At 46.2% G+C, this 16,327-nt stretch overlaps 1 protein-coding gene and 1 non-coding gene across 2 annotated transcripts in view; one reads left to right on the top strand and one right to left on the bottom strand.

Moving 5' to 3' along the window:
- NOTCH2 (notch receptor 2) overlaps positions 1–16,327 on the bottom strand; it is a 178,130-nt gene that overhangs the window by 14,584 nt on the left and 147,219 nt on the right. Inside the window, exons 18-25 of the mRNA XM_066268137.1 lie at positions 14,619–14,847; positions 13,663–13,864; positions 12,177–12,330; positions 9,678–9,862; positions 7,967–8,099; positions 4,974–5,210; positions 2,411–2,523; positions 639–1,141 (exon numbers count right to left, since the gene is read on the bottom strand). Of these exons, the coding sequence (XP_066124234.1) occupies positions 639–1,141; positions 2,411–2,523; positions 4,974–5,210; positions 7,967–8,099; positions 9,678–9,862; positions 12,177–12,330; positions 13,663–13,864; positions 14,619–14,847 (1,756 nt within the window). The remainder of the gene's footprint in view (positions 1–638; positions 1,142–2,410; positions 2,524–4,973; positions 5,211–7,966; positions 8,100–9,677; positions 9,863–12,176; positions 12,331–13,662; positions 13,865–14,618; positions 14,848–16,327) is intronic.
- TRNAT-GGU (transfer RNA threonine (anticodon GGU)) lies at positions 7,529–7,604 on the top strand. Its single transcript has one exon. It is a non-coding gene; the product is annotated as a tRNA-Thr (tRNA).

Below are 16,327 nucleotides of genomic sequence, written 5' to 3' on the forward strand. Positions count from 1 at the left end.
GGAAGTGCTGTGCACGCTCTGATAAGTGATCTAACCTCCCAGGTCTCGGCACCCCCCCACCTTTGAAAGACCAGTCACAATACCTACGCCTCACAAAGCTGTTGAGAATTCATCAGGGTCAAACTGAATGGGATGGCTAAAAGGAAAGTTACTCTGTAAACCACAAAGCACCTGGTAACTGCAAAGTGAAGACAGGAGGATTAAGTAGCCCAATCTAGCTTATGCTTCCTGATGAACTAGAGGGGAAACCCAGTCTCAGGGACAGGGACGGGGTAAAGAGACAGAGGTACAGACCTTTTCATCCATCCTGCAGGCAGGTTATGTGAGACGCTGCCTGAAAGTGGGTAACACCACTTCAAGTTATTTCCCCAGGAGGTCACGAGAGCAGCAGGTGAGAAGGCAAAACTAGGCAGAGAGAGGGTGGCGGTGCAGTGAGCACTCCTGGACCTCTGTCAGCAAGGGAGAGCACAGGGCAGCGTGCGATGGGACAGGCTGACACCAGGGAGAAGGCCTCAGGGCACCAGTCTGAAAAGCAGAGGCAGCTTGGGCCGAAGTGCTGGAGTGGTTAGAAGCGAGAACAAGAAACTATGTGTGTTAGTGACAGTCTCCCGCATCTTCCAGGGACCCTGGACCCTTACTTGCATGCCTTGCTGTTTCCCTGGCATTCAAAGTTGTCAAACAGGCACTCGGCTGTGTTGCATAGCTCATCACACTGGTTGTTGATATAATCCCAGCAGGGAAGTGGGGAGGAGCAGTTGGCCCAGGGGTTCTCCATGGTGAGGGAGCAGTCTCCCCCATCCCACTGGCAGGCATGGCTGTTGCAGGCCTCATCGCAGATGCCGTCCCGAGCTTTGTCAGCACAGTATTGGCTGAGACAGGTGGCAGCGGGGGTGGGCGGGGCCATGTACCATTCACAGCGACTGCCCCAGAACGGTGGAGTGCACTGGCAGGAGTAATACGGGGGCTGGCGCTGCGGGAAGCAGCTTCCCCCATGCTGGCAGGGGCTACTGACACAGCCTGACTCGCAGTCCTGGGGGTTGGGGCAGAAACAGCGGGGGCCTGAGGCCGTGTGGACACACTGCTCCCCTCTCCTACATTTCACTTGTCCACAGCTGCTCTGGCATCTTGCGCCGGAGAATCCCTGGGGAAATCAGCAAACAAATGAGGATGGCGGATCAATTCTTGAGGACATGTCCCATGGCCCCCCCACACACATACACCACTAGGGAGTTACAGACGAGAACCTTGGCTGAGTACCCCCCTCCCCACAGCCTCCTGGATCAAGTTCTAGGAGAAGATCTCATCAGGTCAATGTACATGTCAGGGTTAAAAGTTCCATAGGGTGATGCAGAGTCTATCAATTTAAGAGATCACCTCCAAAGTAAGTCCACAGGTTGTGGTGGGATAAGGCACAGGTAAAACTATATTAGCACCTTTCCTAACCATCATTAGATCACTAATAGCCTGACCAGGCAGTGGCACAGTGGGTAGAGTGTCATCTTGGGATGCTGAGGACCCAGGTTCGAAGTCCCCAGGTTGCCAGCTTGAGTGCAGCCTCATCCAGCTGGAGCGCGGGCTCATCAGCTTGTGTGCAGGTTCACTGGCTTGAGCCCAAAGGTCGCTGGTTTGAGCAAGGGGTCACTATCTCAGCTGTAGCCCTCAAGGCACATATGAGAAAGCAGTCAATGAACAGCTAAGGTGCTGCAGTGAAGAACTGATGCTTCTCATCTCTCTCCCTTCCTGTCTGTCTCTATCTGCCCCTCTATGTCTCTGTCTCTCTCGCAAAAAAAGATCACTTATATAATGGCTTTATAGGAGTGCAGGCAATCATATCAGGAGTTCTGAGTGAATAAAACTTTTCCATGTCAGTTCATTCTTAGACTTCCTGCTTAGCCCAGGCCAACGTTACCACCTAGGTCTCCTGTTGGCGTCTCCCCACACAGTGATCGCTGTTTCAGGGAGGTTTCCACTTCTGGCAGTGGCAAAAGAGTTTGAACAGAAAATGGCTAACATTAGGCTTACTTCCAGTTTAAGAAGCACCTGGCCCTCAAATAGCCCTGGTAAGGAATGGAAACAAAGTAGCATTTCTAACCAATTCTGTTCCCATCTGGGCAGCAAGACTGCCTTTCTGCGTAGGACCCAGAAGCCTGAGACAGTAGTCCTTTATTCCAGGGAAAATCCCACCACTTCTTGTGGTTCTCCCTTAGTGCTTCTGATGATCGACAGTCACAGATTATGGAGCTCACTGTTTTGGGGAGTATCTTAACAGCCTAAATGGAAAACCCAAGCACATTCTTTCGAAGGAACTAAAATAAGAACCTACCCACCAAGAAAGCTCCCCACAGAACCTGGGAAAAGCAGATTTACACTCAGTTTTGTCAGACTGTATGGAAGACAACATGGCACTTACCGGGGGACAACGGCAAATGAAACCATCAGGCATGTTGCTGGCTGCAGAACAAGTCCCTCCATTCAAGCAAGGCTTCTGGGGACACACATCCACGAAAGTCTCACAGTGACGACCTCAAAGTGGACATGAAAAGGAGCTTTAAAAGGCAGAAGTAGGGACTGCAAGTCACCGAACAGAACCCTGCTGGGACAGGAGCTGACCAGAAGGGTCAGAGGTGGAGGAAGGGGGATGAGAGTCCCATTCTAAGCCTAAGGGCACATGAGAAGATAAAACACTCACTGGACCTCAACGTGACCGGCCCACACCTGGATCCCCTCACCTGTTTGTCTACATCATGAGCATGCATGGCATACATCCTGACTGACTCACAGAACGGATATGAAAAATGACTCTAAAACCATCACCACCAGAAAAAAAAGGGGAAAATGACAACTTTTTTGGGGGAAGGCACTTAGTTTTCATCAGTCAAAAGGCACATTACCAAAACTGTTCATTACATTTTGCTGACATTGTCTGCTTCACACGAGATGCAGCCCGAGGCCAACACAGATAAATGGTGATTTGCAATTTATAGATATTTTTCACCTGTAAAATCTCTTCAGTCCTATTTTTTAGCCTTTCTGTAACCTGATTGGCACTGCTTTAAAACTCAGCTTCACTTTCCCACTGCTCCACAATAAAGTGAGCTCAGCATCTGGATCCTGGGGAGGCCTGGGGAGGCCGGGCCACCTGGCAAAGAGCAGGAGACAGGCACTGTTTGCCCTGCAGTCACGTAGAAGAGAAGAGGTGACTTTACAAAGGAAATTCGAGTAGTAATCATTCTGGCCAAGTAGAATGAAGAGCCATAAATCACAGGTGTTCTCCTCTTTAAATCACAGCAGCAGCCATCACCCAAGAGTAGCCACTGCATGAAGACGGGCTCCAGGACCAAGGTCTCTCAATGCTCATCTCATCAACAGCACCCCACAATCATTCCAGTCAGCGAGCTCCAGTCACAAGCGGGGGAAATGCATGAACACCACTTCCTGGCCCCCTGACGCAAGGCAGTCTCCATTCCTTGCTCATCTGTTTCCCCCTTTCCTTGTCAGTGCCTGTCACTGCCGCAGAGAAAGGATGCCTCAGTACAGCGAAGGAGCAGAGGCAGCTGGCCACCCTAATGCCCCCAGCACACCGTGGCGGACGTGAGGCTGTGGGCAGATGTTCACTCTCCTGCCCAGTGCGACCTCAGTGGGTATGACGCACACAACACACTGTTTCTCTTCTGATACTGCAGCCAGGCATCCTTCATATGGCAAAATCCTCCCCATTCTTTATAAAATCCCAAAGTTCTTAAAGGTAACGTATCTTCAAATTGGAAGAAAGGAAGTCTAGAGATGGTCTCAAAATGCAGCCTAGGCCAACTCGCCGAATTATTAGCAAGGAGACCACTCAGCCTCTTGTCTGACTCCCAAAGGTACACCACAGGGTAAGAAGGGAAATGACCCCAGGAACACAAGACAGACTTCTAAATGGAGTCTCTGATGATACTGCCACCTTGAGACACAAACAACTATTTTAGTCTCCAAAGTCACCAAACTGCCCTTTTCCAGAAGTAACTAGTGAGTGCCTATGACAAAGCCCCTATTCCGATTATCTTCATGCTCTATGATGAAAATAAATAAGAGCTTGAGAGAAGTCTTAGCATTACAGGTCACCCTAGTGACTGCAGCAGCTTCCCAGTGCATGACCCCATCCACTGACTGGGCTCAGTGCACCGCAGTGTGGATCACTTCTGCCAGGGTCCCGGAAGACCCTCCGCCTCTCTGCGTCCCAGAGATGAAAAGGTCACAGTGGCAGTGAGTACAGTAACTCAAGTCATTACATGCCAAATGAAGGCAGTGTGATGAAGCCAAAGTTAGAGGTAAGGGTCCTGAAAACCAATCACTCCTTTGCTCAGATGAAGAGTCCTGTGGCTGGCTGGTGGTGACGGTGGTACGACACTGTGGGTGTGATCAGTAGCACTGAACGGTACACTTGAACATGGTTAAGATGGTCAACACTGCTATGTGTATTTTATCACAATTTAAAAATGTTATTTTGCTCAACTACTCCCAACATTCTTTTGCTATACATTGATTTTATATGCATGTATGTATATGTGTATATATGGTAGACACACACATACACATGTAGAGGTTGGCAAAAGTAGGCTTACAGTTAGTATGAAAAACAACACAGTAATTAATAATATAAGAATCAACTTTCACGTACTTTTAACTATAAACTTACCTTTGCCCACCCATTTATAATGTATATACATACATAAAGCAGAAATACAAAGAAAATAGAATGCTATTTTGCTCAGATGAAAAGAGTTCTGTGGCTGGCTGGCTGGCTGGCTGGCTAAGACTGATTAAAACATCTGTGGAGCACAGATGTAAGAAAACAACAGGGCCCTTGCATGAAGCTGGGCTAGTGTTTCCTGCAGAGACAAGCATCCCTCAGGTCTGAGCAGGGTCACAGAGGCCCATCCTCTTCAGGAGACGTGCTTGCGTGCTGGGCCAGAGCCTCTGGCGGCGCTCACCAGTGAAGGCGCTGCGGCAGACGCACAGGTAGTCATTGGTGAGCTGCACGCAGTCCAGGCTGCCCTCGGAGCTGCAGGGGCTGGAGAGGCACTCATTGATGTCCCCCTCACATCGCTCTCCAGCAAAGCCAGGCAGGCAGCGACAGCTGTAGCCCCCAATCTTATCCACACACTGACCACCGTTAAGGCAATGGGGCCCCCTGGCACAGTCATCAATGTTCTCTTCACAAAGCAGGCCTGAAAGAAAGAGGAGAGACAGTTAGGACAGTGCTTAGAACACTGCTTGCCAGCAAGGACAGTCCCCCATGCTGGCACTTTCAAAATTCATCACTTAATAAAAAAGAAAAGGTCTATCCTAAAACTATCTCTACTTAATACCAAGTTCATGGTCTAGCACTGATTAACTATTCAGTGAACACACCCATGTACTCTCCCACATTTCCCAGTCTCCCCTGGAGTCAGGGTGAGATCATTTTACTAATTCTGGCCAACGTCTTACTATGAGCAGTTGTGATGGCAGACATGAGGCTATGGGCCGCACAACACACTGTTTCTCTTCTGATACTGCAGCCAGGCTGTATACACTTCCAGACAGCTATACAACCCTGTAAGTCTGCTTCTCTGCCCCTACTGAGGAGGCCATGAAGACCAAGTACTTCAAACTACACTTCTAAAATTCACAGAGAAGCAACCCAACACACTCAGGAATTTGAGTGACCAAAACAAAACAAACAAAAAACAAAACCATTGTTGTGTTAAACTACGGATATTTGAGGATTAATTTGTTATTACCAGAATCTTAGCTAGTCCTCAAAACAATACACTTATTCAAAGGAATAAACTAATAATCAAAGGTGACTTCTACTTTTGTTTCAACTATTGATTTCTAGTGCAGAGAACAACTCTCCTATTCATGGGACAAATCTTTAAATGTTTAGAGGCTTGTTTCTTCTTAGTTTTCTTTCCACTTTAAACCCACTGCTCATAACCAGCCTACTACTTGGGTACTATTCTATTTTAATTTAGCCAAACTCTGAACTCAAGGAAAGATTTACTGACACAAAGGTCTAAGTAAGTATAAATACTTCCTTGACATTCTCTTTAATATTGAGAATGAGTTTCCCACCACTGTGGATGGCCTCTTACATTTTCCCTCTACAGGCTGTTAGAACAGGTACCATTATAACTACATCTCTTCTTCTTCTTTTTTTTTTTTTAAAGTGAGAGGAGGGGAGATAACAGTCTCCTGAATGCGCCGGGATCTGTCCAGCAACCCTGTCTGGGGCTGATGCTCGAATCAACCGAGCCACTGGCTGCAGGAAGGGAAGAGAGAAAGAGATTGGGGAGGGGGAGGGGAAGAGAAGCAGATGGTTGCTTCATCTGTGTGCCCTGATGGGGAATCAAACTCAGGATGTCTGCACACCGGGCTGACACTCTATCCACTGAGCCATCAGACCAAGGATACAGGCCTACTACATCTCTTTTAACAAACAATACTTTGAGCTCCTTGCAGGAGACAGAGGCCATAGCAGAATGACGGCTCCACCGTCCACAGTCCAGGACTGTGTCTCACCAGGCCTCACTGCAACCCTTAGCTACAGTAAGGCCGTCAGGCTCCTCCTTGGGTTGATGAAACCAGGCAAATATTTTCATCCATTTATTTTTCCACCTTAGGGAGGCAAGACTTTGAAAATTTTAAAAAATACATAAGCTGGTAAATGTGAATTTATTCAAGAGGCCACTGGTTGTTTTTCCTTGAAACTCCAAGAGATCTTGCTAACCAGGCTAATTTTGTTGCAACATTATACATTTCTACATTCTGTTTCTTGGAACATAAGATGTCAACATGATCCAAACAGCACTAAAAACACCAGTCAGAACTTCAGAGCCAGGCAATAAATGAGAGAATGAAATGGCTGAGTTACCAAAGTTTAGAACTAAATGTCTGATTATAAAAAAACCCACGGCCCTGGCCGGTTGGCTCAGTGGTAGAGCGTCCGCCTGGCGTGCAGAAGTCCCAGGTTCGATTCCCGGCCAGGGCACACAGGAGAAGCGCCCATCTGCTTCTCCACTCCTCCCCCTCTCCTTCCTCTCTGTCTCTCTCTTCCCCTCCTGCAGCCGAGGCTCCATTGGAGCAAAGATGGCCTGGGCGCTGGGGATGGCTCTTTGGCCTCTGCCCCAGGCGCTGGAGTGGCTCTGGTCGCGGCAGAGCGATGCCCCAGAGGGGCAGAGCATCGCCCCCTGGTGGGCAGAGCCTCGCCCCTGGTGGGCGTACCGGGTGGATCCCGGTCGGGCGCATGCAGGAGTCTGTCTGACTGTCTCTCCCCATTTCCAGCTTCAGAAAAATACAAAAAAAACCCAAACAATGCTTTCTACCGAAATGTCAAGAATGTTGTGCATACCTGTTGTAATAGCTATGACTTTGTGGTTTATCCCCTTAAATACTGCTCTCTCCCTAGGCTCGGGGCTGTTAGCTGTTTCTCAGCTAGCAGTCACCGGCTGGCTAATAAAGGCTTTTTAAATTAAAAAAAAACCCAAAAAAACAAAAAAACCAGGCCCTGGCCAGTTGGCTCAGTGGTAGAGCGTCGGCCTGGTGTGCGGAAGTCCCGGGTTCAATTCCCGGCCAGGGCACACAAGAGAGGCGCCCATCTGCTTCTCCACCCCTCCCCCTCTCCTTCCTCTCTGTCTCTCTCTTCCCCTCTCACAGCTGAGGCTCCATTGGAGCAAAGATGGCCCAGGCGCTGGGGATGGCTCCTGCCTCTGCCCCGGGCGCTAGAGTGGCTATGGTCGCGACAGAGCGACGCCCCCTGGTGGGCGTGCCGGGTGGATCCCGGTTGGGCGCATGTGGGAGTCTGTCTGACTGCCTCCCCGTTTCCAGCTTCAGAAAAACAAACAAACAAACAAAAAAAACCAAAAACAAAATCTCAACAGTAAAATTGGTTTATAACTTAGAGACTTCCCTGGATGGAGAACAGGTAAGGCTGATGTCATACCCCGAGTGCCTGGTGGGCAGGAGCACTTGAAATGGTTCACCAGGTCAATGCAGGTGCCTCCATTCTGGCACGGCTGATTCTGGCACTCATCCACTTCATACTCGCAATTGACACCCTGATATCCTGGGGAGCACTGCCGGAGCAAACAGAAAGACAAGAACTACTGGACCATCGCTGGAAACAGGCCATGAGAGCGAATGAGATCGGGAACGTTACTGCGACCCTCTGTCCCGCAAGCTCCCCCAGCTCTTGTATATTTCTCCAACATCGTCACACTCCCAGTAGTCACCCTGTGCGGGCTGACAGCAGCTTACCAGCATGTACTTCTCCATGCTGAAAAAGCCATGTTAAAGAGAAGGCAAGGACCGAATATCAAGGGATAGGATAGGGCCCCTGGGCAAAACTTCTGTCCCTCCTGTGTGCAGGCTGTCCCACCTTCAATACACACGTTCCTTTGGATGTGAGGAGGACGCTAGCATTGAGTCAAGCAGTCTGTGTGGGTCTCAGTAAAGACCCTGCATTTGTTCATCTCTAGGACCAGGGAACCGTATGCACGTTGAGACAGGCTGCAACTGGGGGGGTGAGGGAAGGGAGGTGGGAAAGCAAGATGTGGGATTTCAGGGCTGATCAAGAAAAAAAGATACTGACCACAAGGTGGCTTTATTTGGGCAATGCTGTGACAGGTGTCAATGCAGAGGAAGTCCTCCATAGCACACGATCACCCGAATGGGGAAGGAGGATAAGAAGAGAAGGGAAGGGGTAACTGAGAGGGATTAACATGTTTGGTGATGTCACACAGCAGCCAGGCCAAAGTCTCTAGGTCGGATAGCTTTGAAGGGCAGCAGTGCTTGGGGTCTTATGTTCTTGGGCTTAGCTACAGCTAGCAGATACTGGGTGCTGTTTTGCAGAATACACAAAGCAGGTAGGCCCAAAATGCCTAAAAATCTGCTTATTACAGCTACGTTTAAAACAAAAGGATGTGTAAAGTTCTGAGTTCAGCACTGGTAGCCTCTGAGCTAACGCGCCCCGCCTGCTATGAAAAAATAAACATCTGGGGGCAAATGCAGAGGCCACCTGTGGCTCATGCACCAGAGGTGGAGAAGTAAAGCTTTTCTCGTTGTGCTTAGTGGCCTGCCTTGGTATCAAATTCATGTCTCTGGTACTGTGTTAACATCTTGCTGAAACCATTTTCAGCCCTGACATTTAGACAGTGAGATGTCCCTTAAAAGACACACAATTCCTCAAATATACAATATAACAGTATAATGCCACCCGGAACAGTCTGAGCAACATTTTTTGGAAAGAATTATTAGTTGACTGCTCAGACTGGATACAAAGATGGCATCATCAAAGGGACACTCCTCACAGTGGCTTCTCCTGTTTACCTGTTGTTCAGGGCACCGCCGGGGCCACGGGGCTGGATCGGCCTGTGAGTGTGCCCAGGCAGTAATTCTAGCTCTGAATCCCAGAGGCAGTGCTGTGGAAGTGAGATCGTTCCAGAACTCTATGGGAGTATCTTACCAGAGCTACGTTAACTTACTGCACAGGGGACTGAAAGAGACAGTGATGAGTACATACTACAACGGGGACTGGTTAAAAAAATGTATACACTTGTAAAAATAAGACAGAAGCAGCTAAATTCAACATGCTAGTGTTCACAATAGTGTCGCCATCTCCTAGGAGGTCTCCGAGGGGCGCTGACTTATCTTACCTCACATCTGTATCCACCAATGAAGTCACTGCAGGTGGCTCCGTGCTGGCAGGGGTTGGGTGAGCATTCGTCCAGCTGCTCCTCACAGTAGCTCCCTGTGTAGCCCAAAGGGCACTGGCAGTGGTGTGAGTTGCCAGCATTGATACAGACGCCTGAGTGCTGGCACAAGCGATCAATGGGAAGCCCTGGGAAACCCCATGAAGGAGAAAACGTCACAGAAGAGCACATGACATGTCAGGTTCAGACCAACTAATGAGCAAACTCATCAAGCCAGCTGACACATCTAATTTTGATTCTTGTCTAATTCATGACCCTCAACACAAGACATGTATTGGAAATAAGCCCTAAAAGTGGAATATACCTTTGTTTCATTTAAAATATATTTCTCATTTTTATTATAGTCCACATACAATGTTTTTTTTTTTCACATAAAATGTTGTATTAGTTTTAGGTGTACAACGTCATCATAATTTGACATTTATATATCTTAAAAAGTGATCACCATGATAAGTTTAGTAACCATCTGTCACCATACAAAGTTTTATGGTATTATTAACCGTATTTCCTATGCTGTACATTACATCCTCATGACTTATTTTATAACTGAAAGATTGTACTCCTTAATTCCCTTCATGTTTTTAACCCATTCCCTCAACCCCTCTCCTCTGACAACCATCAGTTTGTTCTTTGTATCTGAGTCTTTTCTGGGTTTTTTTTTTTTTTTTAGATTTCACATATAAGTGAAACCATCTAATATTTGCCTTTCTCTGACTTATTCCACTTAGCATAATATCCTCTAGACATCTATGTTGTCACAAATGGCAAGATTACACTTTTTTATGGTTGAGTAATATTTCCTTGAATATATACCACATCTTCTTTATGTATCATCTATGATAGAATGTACAATGGAAAAAAGTCTCTTCAATAAATGATACTGGGAAAGCTGAACAGATACATGGGAAAAGTGAAGCTCTACCACTTTACAAATTTTTTTTCCATTGATTTGAGAAAGAGGAAGGAGGGGGAAGGGGGGGTAGGTATCGACTCGTTCCTCTTAGTTGTGCACTCACTGGTTACATGTCATGTGTGCCCTGACTGGGGTTTGAACTCGTGACCTTGGGAGTGCTGGGATGATGCTATCACTTAGCCAGGGGCTAATATCAGCCACTTTTTTTATATCATAAACAAAAACTCAAAATGGATTAAAAATTTAAATGTAAAACTGATACTATAAAACTCCTAGAGAAAAACAGACAGTAAAATCAACAGCATTGGTCTTAATATTTTTTTATATATATTTCCTTCGGCAAGGGCAACAAAAATAAACAAATGAAACTTTAGCAAAATAAAAAGCTTCTGCACAGAGAAGGAAGCCATTAACAGACCGAAAGGACAACCTATTGAATGGGAGAAGATACTTGCAAATCATATATCTGATACAGAGTTAATATCCAAAATATAGAAAGAATTCATATAGCTCAACATAAAAAAACCAAAACATTTCCATTTTTATAACGGGTAGAGCACCTGAAAAGACATTTCTTCAAAGAAGACATAGAGATAGCCAACAGATATATGAAAAGATGTTCAATATCACTAAACATCAGGAAAATGCAAATCAAAATCAGTGAGATATCACCTCACACCTGTCAGAACAGCTATTATCAGAAAGTCAACCAATAACAAGTGCTGGTGAGGACATGGAGAAAAGAGAACCCTCTTGTCCTCTTGGTAGGACTGTAAACTGACATAGCAACTATGGAGAAACAGCATGGAGGTTCCTCAAAGAATTAAAAATGGAACTGCCATATGATCTAGCAATTCCACTTCTGGGTATTTATCCAAAGAAAAACACTAATTTGAAAAGATATGTGACTCCTCCATTCATCACTGAATTATTTACAACTGCCAGGATATGGAAGCAAGCTAGGTGTCCACTGATAGATGAACAGATAAAGAAGAAGAGGTACACTAATACATTGCTTTTTGGAATCTCTAAACCTCTTCCTCTGCCCCTTCATCTTCCATCTCAGACCAGAGCCAGAGCTGTGCCCCCCAGCACTGTCTGTCCTTTTTTCTTTTTTTTTTTCTTTTTTGAGACAGAGAGAGTCAGAGAGAGGGACAGGTAGGTACAGACAGACAGGAAGGGAGTGAGATAAGAAACATCAGTTCTTTGTTGCGGCATGTTAGTTGTTCATTGATTGCTTTCTCATATGTTCTTTGGCCAAGGGGCTACAGGTGACCAGGTGTGGTGCAGTGGATAGAGTGTTGGACTGAGACACAGAGGACCCAGGATCAAAACCCTGAGGTTGCCAACTTGAGTGCGGGCTCATCTGGTCTGAGCAAGGCTCACCAGCTTGAGCCCAGGGTTGCTGGCTTGAGCAATGGGTCACTCTGTCTTCCTTCCCTCTCATCCCACAATAACACTGTCTGTCCTACGAGGCTGCTGGCCAGTCAGTACTTCAGAGACTGACCCTCAGGCCTGAGGGGTCTTACCTTTGCGGGAGGCTGCTACGTCACAGGACACACTGGGCACATCACAGTAAGCACCAGCCCACCCAGACGGACACAGGCACCAGGACTCTGCTTTCTCCTGAACGCAAGTACCTTTGTTTTTACATGGAGACCGGCTGCAGAGGCTCACCAGGGTCTGGAGCAGAGGCAAACACACCAACATCCACATACAAAAAGTGAAGAAGAGAATTTACACTGCATTTTAAGAAATTAAAGAAAAGCACTTAATTTTTTTAAAAGGCCCTCACACAAGCCTTAAACTATTAATAGATCCACTGTTCCCACGTAATCTAATCGTTGTATGTAGTCCAATTCCTCTTAGCTCTGCTATTTAAAAAGTTCTTACCATACCATAGAAATTTAAGCCACCCTGTAGGGCTAGAAGCAAGAGTCAAAGCTGTCAGACAGGTAAATAACTCTCTGTGGAACCCCATGTGAGAAAGCCACATGGGTTTTGAGCAAATCTGTCTCTGGTGACATGAGTAAAAGGACTTAAAGTCTGTGAATAAACCTAAAACCATCAAACAGCTTATTCTGAGGGGAGAAAATTTGGCTTATGAACAACATGAGGCAGAATGTGCAGACTGGCACCTTTCTCCACAGTTCCCATGAGGGGCCTGGTCTCTGGGGAGAAGAAGGCAAGTTTACAATACAGAGAGGAAGGCACATTTGTGAGAGAAGGGGTCCATGCGGAAGGGCAGAGTGTTCCGCCATCATTTATAATCTCACATCACAAGAATGAGCAGACAATGGCAAAAGCTGTTTCACATGCAGAGGTGGTAAGAGTTGCATGTCCAACACAGACAAAGCCTTGCTCAAGTGCACCTGGAAGGCTAGTGAAACTTGGCCATTTCTAAAGTCTTTAGAGTTCTGTAATTCTATCACTTTAGCTTTGTTTTAAGAGGTAAAATAACATAAAATTAGATACAATGTTTGATATGCAACTTTGGAAGAGTTACTTTGTCTCTCAGGCACTCAGTTTCTCCTTGCAGGAAATGAGAACCTAGACTTATTGGTTCTGAGGGGTCCTTCCAGCCTGAGAGTCTACAAAAGTATAAATTTACATATTTGAATTTAAAAGATGAGAATATTACATGATAGGGCATCATACTTATTATCCCCTTTGATACAGTATCTGACCTTTAAAGATCGGACTGTGATTGTTCTCTCTTCCCCTTTCCTTTTCCAATGTAACAATGAGCTTACTTCCCACATGTATTATATTTCCCACAGTTCTCAGTGAGCCTGGTAAAAACAGGCCTCCTCCTGCTCATTCTCATCGTCCTGCCAGTGTCACTATTTTGGAATCTATCAGCTATTAACAAGCTACCTGATTTATCTCAGGGACATCCCTGAGATCTAGAATTTTCTCTTTGAGGATGGGCTTATTTATTCTGCCTAGAAGAGAAATAGGTACAATACTTTGGTAGTCTGAGGAAGTAGAGTGAGTGGGCTGGTATCTAATTACCTGACAGTTTTTCCCAGTGTAGCCCAAGGGGCAGGTGCAGCGGTAGGTCCCCAGGCCATCAAAACATGTTCCTTCGTTCAGGCACGGATGTGAGTTGCACTCATTGATCTTATGAAGGCAGAATGGGCCGGTGAAGCCCACAGGACACAAGCAAGAGAAGGAGTTAATCCCGTCAACACACGTGCCACCGTTGAAACAGGAGCTGAGAAGCAAACAGGGAAAGCACCATCAGCTATGTCATCTGGTCCTCTGACCTGCTATTTAAAAAGCAAGGTTCCTGGAATCTAAGATGCTACAGAGGCAAATACTCCTGGGCATCCCAAATTCCTACATCCAGTAAATTTTACCTTTTCCTAAACTAGACTGGCTGCCCATTGGCCTTGAGTCCCAGCTTCCTTTCCACAGCCCAGAAGCTTACATAAGTATCTAAAATGCTGTTTATGAGAGATTTCCTGAGACAGTGAAGGTTTCCAGGTTTTACCCTGTCCTTCTACATCATATTTCATTTTATCCCTAAGTCAATTTAATTTAAAAGAAAAGTGCTAACTAGATGGTTCTTGACTCTAGATTTCTTTATGAAAGAGAAGTACAATAAATTTGTTGATAATATTTAAAAAAGAAACAGACCTCCCAGAAATTAAACAGTGACGACAAATCTGCAAAAAAATGGGAATTTTAAAATTGTCAACTAATAGGAACAAAAGAAAAAGAGGAGAATTTGTTTTTTGTTCAGAATTATAGCTCTTACTGTTCCCTAAGCAGGGAATAAGATGATGACCCATCCCACTAGGCTTGTCAACCCTGGGCCTTGGAGCTGCTAACTACACATAGGAGTCAGGACTGGGCAGCAGAAGCTGCCTGTGGCCTGGCCCCAAGGGGATGCCTTCCTCCACCCTGCAGTCCCAGTCCTGTGCACCTTTCCCGTAAGACACTGACACCGCGTGCTGGTGGCTCACCTCTCAGTGCACTCGTCGATGTTGTTCTCACAGTGGACGCCTTCAAATCCCACCTGGCACTTACAGGTGTAACTGTTGACATAGTCAGAGCAGATGCCTCCATTCTTACAGGGTTCGCTCAGACACTCATTCAAGTCTGCCTGGCACTTGTCCCCAGTGAAGCCCGGAAGGCACAGGCAGGAGAAAGTATTCACTTCATCCACACAGGAGCCTCCATTCTGGCAAGGATCTGAGTCAGTACACACAAGAATTAGAGCTCTGAACAGCAGCAGTAATTTAATCTTAGTTTCATAATGGTGAGTGGCCTGACATGAGTCATACAAAGAGCTATAACAATGCTGACTTTCCTGCATGTGAACTTTTCCTTAACTCTTTGCCCTGACTCCTCCGTTTATGAACATGAACGCAATCTTACTTGCCCTAGTCTTACCCTGTTTGAACTGCAATGAACTTGACAGACACTACAGTTTTGCAAAATTAAGAGTCATAACACTTGCACCCCCCCACACACATTTACAAACCAAACATGTGCCCGAACACACAGAAGCTCAGAAAAGTCAATAAAAATTTTCTGAAGCTGTACGGGACAGGGAGTGAGTGGGACAGGACAAATCAATCAGCCTCTGAGCTGATCCATCAGTCTTTCTTTTCTTTTCCCGCCATTCCTGCCTTTCATTCTTCCTCTCTTTTTGCTTTTAATTTTTAGGTTTGGATAGAATCAGGATACAAAAGTTTTTTGTTTTGTTTTTGTATTTTTCTGAAGTGAGAGGCGGGAAGGCACACAGACTCCCACATGCACCCAACCAGGATCCACCCGGCATGCCCACCAGGGGGCGATGCTCTGTCCATCTGGGGCGTTGCTCCATTGCGGCCAGAGCCATTCTAGTGCCTGAAGCGGAGGCCATGGAGCCGTCCTCAGTGCCTGGGCCAACTTTGCTCCAATGGAGCCTTGGCTGCAGGAGGGGTAGAGAGAGGTAGAGAGAAAGTAGAGGGGGAAGGGTAGAGAAGTAGATGGGCATCTCTCTTGTGTGCCCTGACCAGAAATTGAACCTGGGACTTCTACACGCCAGGCTGACTACTGCTGAGCTAGCCAGCCAGGGCACAAAGGTTTTTTTAATTTTAAATATCGCATAGCTCAATCTCAGAACACATTTTATATTCATATCAGTTAATCAACAAATTTTTAGCTACCATCAGGCTCCATCATCCACAATTTGATGGCATTCAAATCAGAATAAGAAAAATGAGATGCAGCCTTGCTCTTAAAGACTTTAAAATATAGCCTGACCAGGTGTGGTGCAGTGGATAGAGTGTTGGACTGAGACACAGAGGACCCAGGATCAAAACCCTGAGGTTGCCAACTTGAGTGCGGGCTCATCTGGTCTGAGCAAGGCTCACCAGCTTGAGCCCAGGGTTGCTGGCTTGAGCAATGGGTCACTAGGTCTTCTGTAGCCCCTTGGCCAAAGAACATATGAGAAAGCAATCAATGAACAACTAACATGCCGCAACAAAGAACTGATGTTTCTTATCTCACTCCCTTCCTGTCTGTCTGTACCTACCTGTCCCTCTCTCTGACTCTCTCTGTCTCAAAAAAGAAAAAAAAAAAGAAAAAAAAGACTTTAAAATAAAATTGCAAAGATAGGCCATAAATATATAAAGAAAACTAAACACCAGGTAGGTAATGGAACTCCTATTTTATAAAAGGAATA

The sequence above is a fragment of the Saccopteryx bilineata genome, chromosome 3 (genome assembly GCF_036850765.1).
Source record: "Saccopteryx bilineata isolate mSacBil1 chromosome 3, mSacBil1_pri_phased_curated, whole genome shotgun sequence".
NCBI lineage: Eukaryota > Metazoa > Chordata > Mammalia > Chiroptera > Emballonuridae > Saccopteryx > Saccopteryx bilineata.